The sequence below is a fragment of the Elephantulus edwardii genome, unplaced genomic scaffold (genome assembly GCF_000299155.1).
Source record: "Elephantulus edwardii isolate Elephantulus edwardi_28Jun2011 unplaced genomic scaffold, EleEdw1.0 scaffold00013, whole genome shotgun sequence".
NCBI lineage: Eukaryota > Metazoa > Chordata > Mammalia > Macroscelidea > Macroscelididae > Elephantulus > Elephantulus edwardii.
This window is the reverse complement of record NW_006399763.1, coordinates 947,666-956,155: the sequence shown is the minus strand read 5'-3', so window position 1 is coordinate 956,155 and position 8,490 is coordinate 947,666. Positions and strand designations below refer to the sequence as shown.

The following is an 8,490-nucleotide window of genomic DNA, read 5'->3' as shown; positions in this document are numbered from 1 at the left end:
AGTGCAGCAATAAATGAATGAAAATCCAAAATATATGTAAATGTCCATTAAAATTAATAAAATAATTTTTCCCCTGTCAAAGGGGAAAAATATATGAGACTGCGGGAGGCTAGAAACAAACCGGGAAGACAATGCTGTTGAATTCTGTCTCTCAGAAGCTTCGCTCTAATTTTTAAAAATCAAGAGAAAAGTGTCTAGCTCTTAATCAGTGTACATAGATAGAAAACAAGGATTCTCAACAGTAACAGTGCATCAGAATCATCCCAAGAAGCTCCCATAAACACCAATCTCCTACACTGTTGGTGGGACTGTAAAATGATAACAAACATTCTGGAAGACAGTTTGGCACTCCTTCAAAAAGTTGAACATAGAAACTCTGTATGACCCAGCTATTCCACTGCTAGGAAAATGTTGTTGTGTACCATAGTTAGAACCGATCCATAGGTGACCCACCAGTGGGTTTTCAGAGGCAGTTAATTGCATAGTAGGGGATTTTCCATCCTTCTTCCACAGAGCAGCCGGTGGCCTCAAACTGCATGCGTTTGGGATTGTAGTGCAGTACCTTAAGGAGATTAGAACTGAGACACAAAGGAGATCTGTACACCAGTGTTTATAGCAGCATTATTCATCATCACAAGAACTTCGAAACAGCCCAAATATCCAACCACAAATGAATGGATTAAGAAATTGTGGTATATTCGCACAATGGAATATTATGCAGCACTCAGGAGGAATAATTTTTAAAAATATTACATAACTTTGGAGAGACAGGAGAGCATTATGCTGAGTGAATCAACACAGTCTCATAAGAATAAATACTGCATAAGAACATTATTGTAGAAATAGATAACTAGTAAAACATGAAGGGGTGTGAGTGGAGGGGTGAGGATAGGTAGGGGCAAAATCACAGTATTGCACAGTTTGGTGGGTGTAGGTGGGTGGGAAGGAAACGGGAAGGATCCGGGTGAAAAACGGTATTGATGGGGAAGGTCCAATGGTGATTAATTTTATAAAACATAAGGTATGAGAATGATTATATGAAACACAATATGAATGAGGAACAGTGTGAAACACAACTTATACCAATTTTGTAAGCAAACCAATTAAAAAAACTGCAACAAAACCAAACCCAAACAAGCACATTATAAGGTGCGCTAGGGGAGGGGAAGAAGTGGAGGGGGAATAAAATGAAGAAAAAAAATTTAAAAAAATCTTAAAACACCATTGCCTTTCAAACCCACTAAATAGCTCTATGGGAGAAATATCTGGCAATCTGCTCCAGTAAAGATCACAGTCTTGAAAATCCTTGAGGGCAGTTCATCTCTGTCACTATTAGTTGGAATCAACTCAAAGATGCACAACTTAGAGTAGCACAGGGTGAAATTCCCTCTCCAAGTCTCCCCCCAGGACCGAGGAGAGCATGACAACTCAAACAGGATACTCGCCAGTCTGTATTTTCAGGCATTAGATCTGAGATTTAAATGAACAATCCTTCCTGCCAATGAGCTTTTATATGTGGCATTTATATAGCTAGCTGGGCCAAAGGACAAAAGGAGCAAGATGTGGGGTGAGAGTGGGGTTGCAACCTGTCGTTGCCACTGGTCATCTTCTCAGGTGATCTGAGAACCCAGTGCTGATTAAAGGGGAGGAGTCTGATACGGGGTTTCAGTTGGTTACTAATGAATGCCCAGCACACATTTCCCAGGCTTGGCGAGCATGTGTCTTTGTGGACAGGGATCTGAAGGACACTGAATTTACTGAGAAACTCAGTAAAGATTATAGTTAATTATTGGAGTTTCTTACAAAAGATATTTTGGAAGATTGTTCACAGATTAAAGTGCTTTTGGGTTAAAAGAAATGCCGGTACCCAAACCTCAGCCCCACATTCCCTAGAGGTTTGCATTTGTTTCTGTTTTTCAAAACAGAGAGTCTATTTAAGGGTTAGGTCTTCTCATTAGTAATTTATATTACATTTGTAACTTTTGAGAATAAAGTAAATAAAAGCATAATACTATATAGATATATATTTTAAATACCGTATTGGTTCCTTATACCACCAATCAGAAAGAATTCCTTCTAGAATTTCTGGAGGTAATGGATCATTTTCTATTAGATTTGATTTTATTGCTTCTTCCTCTTCTGTAAGCTGTATTTCTGGAGACTGGAAGCAAAGAATCAGAAAGTGAAGCATGGCACTATATTAATGAATACTACATTTCATAATTGGGAAAAGCTCTGCTTTTTTCCTCCAGGTACTTTCTTTCTTAAAACTATGGTTTCTTTTTAAAAGTTTAAATTTGAGTTATATTCTTAAACCAACACTTAATGCGGTTATAAATATTAAATTATAGCCATGATAGTAAGGAGGACTTGTGATTAGCAGGACTAATTTTTATAAAAGGACTTAGGGTCTCTGTCTCATCATTTTTGCTAAAAGCTTGTACAGTCTAAATTACTGACTTACGTGGCTAGCTGGTTTTTGTTGTCATTTCAAATAACATAGCCCCAAATTAATTCTTTACAAAGCCTTGTGAAGGGAAGCTTTCTGATTTTTCACAAGAGGTATGTGAAACTCAGTGTCTTCTATTCTAGATGGGTAGTGTTTAACAAATAGGGGATATCTCATGAATGCTTTTTATAGGTTGATTTTTAAATTCTTCATTACAAAGTTCATAGCATTTAATATTACTTTTATTTGGAAAAAGTAACACTAGTAATGACTATTTGCAAAGAAGGTATTAATTAATTACCACAAGCTTCTTTGTACTTTCTTCTTCAAGTTTAATATTTGCTTGCATTGCTAGCTCTTCAATTTCTTGTTTTGCAGCTTGTTCATCCTCAGAATCTTCCTCATATTCAGGTCCAAATTTCCTCTCAGTTTTGAGCATTAATTTTTCTTGAAGGACTTCTTCAAACTGAATGTGAAAGATGCCCAAATTTTCAGCTAAATAACTTCCACATGTAGTTTTGCCAGAGCCATGGGGGCCCACAATACACAGTCTCAATGGAGGAGCCTGTAATGGAGATCAGGTTAGGGGAGTTGGAAGAGGAGAGAGCAAAGAAAAGGAACTTTTGAGTACTTTAGAAAATGTAGTAGGCTTATTACAAATTTCCCTCTAAAACAGAGTAGGACTATTTTCACAAACTCCAAGATGATACAATGTTAGCCTATCAATTTATATACAGTGAAAGTTGGCAAAAATCAGAGCTGATGTACATTAGGAACCAGTCAGAAGAAAACCCATAGTTTTCATTACTGTTGTTTTGTGCCATTGAGTTGGAACCAACTCATAGCAGATCCTCCTGCAGATTTTCAGCAGCTGTAAATTGCATGGGAGGAGACTGCCCTCTTTCTCCTTCAGAGCATCTGATAAATTCAAATCACCTGCCTTTGGATTGGTAGTGCCATTCCTTACCACTAGGCCGCTAGAGTACCCCTATTTTTCACTACTGTTGTTGTTAGGTGCCAGTAAGTCAAGTATGACTCTTAGAAACCCTGTGAATAACAGACTTGAAAATCAAAGACTATATTTTCCTTTGCCGTGCGAAATACATGGGTCCATTGCTGCAGTTACCACATCAATCCATGTTGTTGGAATCTTCCTCTCTTTCACTGACCATATACCTTTTCAAGCATGATATCTCTTTCCAAAGCATAGCTTCTTTTTTTTTATTTAAAATGTATATTAATGATAACATTTTGTCATCATCTTTAAATAAAAATTATAAATTTTCAAATTTGGGACTGCACTGGCATTAGATGTAATTCCTTCCTTCTCCAAAGGTTTTAGATTTCAATGTACTACAGTATGCACAGCCTCTTCTAGCAACACATCCAAAGTATGAGAGACAAAGCTTTGCCGTCCTTGCCTCTAAGAAGCACTCTAGCTGCACCTTTGTATATTTTTGTTTTGTTTTTCTTTCTCTTTGTTGTGTATCATGTTGGAACTGACCCATAGCTGACCCTCCAGTGGGTTTTCAGAGACAATTGCCTAGGAGGAGAATGCCCATCCCTCTCCCACAGAGCAGCTGATGGACTCAAACTGGTTGCCTTTGGGTTTGTAGTGCAGCTTCTTTCCATTAGGCCACCAAAGCTCCCTGGCTGCACCTTTTTAGAAGCATATCTGTTAATTTTTTTGACAGTCCATTTGACATTCAGTATTCTTCTCCAACACTACAGCTCATAGGCATCAATTCTTCTGTCATCTTTATACTTGTCCAGCTCTCAGATGCATAGCAAGAGATGGAAAAGACAGTGGCCTCAATCAGGTGTACCTTAGTCTTCACACGGATGGATATCATTGGTCTTCAGTAGTTCAGAGAGGTCCATGACAGTGACTTGTGGAAAACATTATGTCTCCTGATCCTCCTGACTGTTGGCACTGAAGGTATTGACTGTGGATCCAAGTAAGATGAAATAATTGATGGTTTCAATCTTTTATCCATCTATCATGATGTTGCCTACTAGTCCAGTGGTGAAAATGTCTGCTTTCTTGATATTGAGATGTAATCGCTATTGAAGGCTATAGTCTTTGATTTTCTATAGCAAGCATTTCATGTCTACCTCATTCAGCAAGCAAGTTTGTTTCATCTAACAATGTACGGTGATGATGAGGCTTCCTCCTATTCTTCCTGCCATATTCTTCATCACAGTGTCTAGTTTCATGACTTTTTTGCTCAGCATACAGACAGAATAGGTATCTAGACGGGATAAAACCCCAACACACACCCTTCCCGATTTTAGGCCATGCTGTGATCCCTTGCTTTGTTCTTGGTCTAGGTATAGAGTTCATGTGAGCACAATTATGTGTTCTGGGATTCCTGTTCTTTTCAATGTTAGCCATAATTCATTGTGACCACACAGTCAAATAAATGTCTTTGCATAGTCAGTAAAACACAGACATTCTTCTGGTGTTCTGTTTTCATCCAGGATCTATCTGACATCAGCAATGATATTCCTGGTTCTACAGCCTCTTCTAAACTCAAGTTTAACTTCTGGAAGTTCCTGCCAATTTACTAGCCATTTTTTATTATCTTCAGCAATATTTTGCTTGCATGTGATATTACTTGTATTGTTTGATAATTTCCACATTCTTTTGTACCACATACTAGAGAAGGAAAAAGAAGTGAGAGGACTACATCTTGTTGAACATGTGAGACTCAGAAAATCAAGGCAGTCTCACCAATTTCTGGCTTTCACAGATTTTACTGTCATTCATCACAGTGGTCGTCAGGGTTTATCAATACCCATAGTAGCAGTTTTCTTTTTTTAAAATATGCTCACATCTTCATGGAGGTCATGTAAGGGAAGTTTTTGGGGTCATGTTTGATATGTGTTACTGTTTCCCTCCCCTCCAAAAGCAGTGTCAGTTGAACTTTTTGACCAAGGGTGAAGGCCTGCTTAAGGTGTGTCTTTAAAATCCAGTAGAGAAAGGTTGGGTCTGTGGGCCCCTGGAGACTCCACTCTATGAGTTGGCTCCTAGCGTATGATGGCCTGTGGCCTTCGGGGCAATTTAATTGATTTTAGAAGGAATATTTTTTAGGTGAAACAGCAATCGTTTGTCTATTTCTTGTACTGAATAACTTGGAGTTGCTGTGATACTGTCACTGAGCCATAGTCGTGTCAAATTCCATAATGGTTATCCATCATGTACAATGTTTGGAGGAGCTTCCAGATTGATTCAGGTTGGGAAGCAAGAGTGGCATCCACTTCCTAAGCTAGATGCCTCTTGAAAGTCTATAAATGTACAGAAATGATGTTATAGAACAGAGTTTAGGTCTATTGTGCAAGGGTCACTATGAGTTTTATTCAACTTGATGATACTTAACCACTGCTAAATGAGACTAGTGTTATATCTAGAGGAACATTCTCCCACTTTGTACATCACTCTTTGTCAAAGTGCTGTATGAAGTAACCTGGGTTTGCTGTGAGGCTAAACCTTGTGCCATTGGGTATCAAATACCATAAAGTTTCTTCATATGGACAGTGTTTGGTGGAGCTCCCAGTTGTAAAACAGGGTTGAAAGCATGAGTGGAATCCACTTTCTAAATCACATGCCACTGGAAATTAATGAACTTGGAGAAATGACGAATGCTTATGGAAAGGTATTAGGTCTTTTGTTCATAGAGTTGATGACAAACACCACCACCACAACATGCTTTATTATGTTTTAAGCTGAAATTTACATGTAAATTAGAGTCCTTGTAAAGACTTTTGAGGAGAAAGATGGACAACCTCCTCCTGTGAGATTTATAGCCTCTGAAACCCTGGTAGAGGGTCAGCTATGAGTCAGTTCCAACTTGATGGCAATAAGTTTGAAGTAGTTTTGTTTGCTTTGCTTTATTTTTTTTTTAATTACGTTTGTGAAGGTTTTCTTAAATACCAACTTTTCTACATATACACTGGGTTTATGTTTTACATTGGATCAGCTTTCTCATTTCCCCCATTCTGTTTGCTTTCTTTCTCTTGATCTATCTTCCCTTACCTCTACCTTGCCTCTTTGCTTTTGGGTAAATATTGACCATTTAGTCTCATATAGCTGATTGCTTAATAAATCACATTAATTTTGTTTATTTTATAACAGAGTATAGGTAATATTATTTATTTTATAATGCAATCTATGATTTGATTGATAGAGGACCTCTAAAAACAGCTTCTGGTTTAAAATAAAAAAAAATACACTTGGGGAGATAGAATCATGGGCTTCTTTAGTTTTTATCTATCCAGTTGGTTGACTCTACTTAAGGAATTTGAAGTTTGTTCTAAATTTCTCTTCCATTCTATCTAGAACTTTCTATCATGTCCATGGTCAAAATGGGTAATAATGGTAAATGGGCATCATTTGTTTCTTCTAGTAGCATGCTAGAAGATGTCATGTTGACATAGGCCACTTTCGTCTGAGTCTCTTGATTTCTTCATTCTCCTTTGCTCCAGAACAGTAGAGACCAATAGTATCTTAGATGACCGCTTGCAAGATTTTAAGACTCCAGTTGCTACTTAACAAATTGGGATATAGAATTCTATCTTTCTATTATACCATTAACTAAGTTGTTCCATGAGGCTGTTGTCCTAAGCTTTTTAACTCAGATACCAATCCCTCAGGGTATTTAGATATATCTAAGAAACTTCATAGCTGTGCTTTTCATATGCTTTATTGAATATATGAATGCATTTGCAGCACACACAACATGTATATACGTATGGCTACAGGTACACTTCTATATGCATGTATATATTCACATGTACCTTCCTTTGCACACATATTAATGCATATTCATGTGACCACAAGAGGATATATGTATGTATTAAATGTAATATTTGGTCATTATTTTGTTGCAAATTTTTATATATTATTGCAATTACTGAAAGTATTCCTTTTTCTTATGTAGTTCTTAATGTCTTTATTTTCCTTGGTCAAACTGTACAGACTTCATTCATATTGCCTTTCTCATCACCAAACAAGTGCTTACTATATACTAAGTGATTTCCAATTTCTTACCTCCCACCCTTGGTAACCATCAACAATGCTGATTTCTGTGTGGTTATATATCCTTGACTTTGTAATATTTGTCTTTTTATGATTGACTTATTTTACTCAGTAAAATAAAATCTGTTCTCCATATCTACCCATGTTGTGTTTTGTGAACTCCTCATTATTTTTAATAGTTTCATAACATTCCACTTTATGTACATCCCACAATATACTTATTACCTGTTGATGAGTATTTAGATCATTCTTATCTCAAACACTTTGCTATTGAGGTGGAACCAACTCACTGTTGACCCTCCATTGGGATTCTGAGGCCATAAATCTTATGGGAAGAAATTGTCATCTTATATGGAACTGCTGGAGCTCCCTATGGACTATGTTGCCAGAGATCCCTGAGGAAGACACTACACTGTGTCCTAACCAGCTGATCTAATCAGGAATTCAAGGTTATTCCTATAGGATCATCTTAATATCAGATGCCAAAAGGCATTCCATAAAATTAAACATTTAAATTTGTTTTGAAAGAAGTGTCAGTGCATAAAGAATGTTTACTCTTACTTTTTCTGTCTTACTCTTTACTCTTTCTTAAACATGATAAAAAATATCTCTACCATACAAAAACGTTCTAATTATGAAATATAGGCATTCAGCAATGCCTATAATTTCTATTTTATAGATGAGGAACCCTCAAACCAGTGAAGGCACAGTGTAGATCATCCACATGAATGGTGAAATTGCCAAGAACGATGATGCTGGTGGTAAAGCAAGAGCTTGAGTCTTTTGAGAATGAGGATAAATGACTCTTTGTGAACTTGACCTGACAAACCTTCAGTTAGCACCCAAGTGTGTTAATATCAAAATCTATAATCAAAGTCATTGTTGTGCAGTTGTCACCAACTCATAGCTTATTACCCTTGAGCATATTTTCAGAGGCTATAATAATATAGAATAGAATAGAATAGAATATATATATAACTAGGTATTTCTGTCATCACAGGAG

At 37.0% G+C, this 8,490-nt stretch overlaps 1 protein-coding gene across 1 annotated transcript in view; it reads right to left on the bottom strand.

The window, feature by feature from the left end:
• Positions 1–8,490, bottom strand: part of AK9 (adenylate kinase 9) — a 233,855-nt gene that overhangs the window by 55,614 nt on the left and 169,751 nt on the right. The window contains exons 24-25 of the mRNA XM_006881222.1: positions 2,754–3,014; positions 2,037–2,161 (exon numbers count right to left, since the gene is read on the bottom strand). Of these exons, the coding sequence (XP_006881284.1) occupies positions 2,037–2,161; positions 2,754–3,014 (386 nt within the window). The remainder of the gene's footprint in view (positions 1–2,036; positions 2,162–2,753; positions 3,015–8,490) is intronic.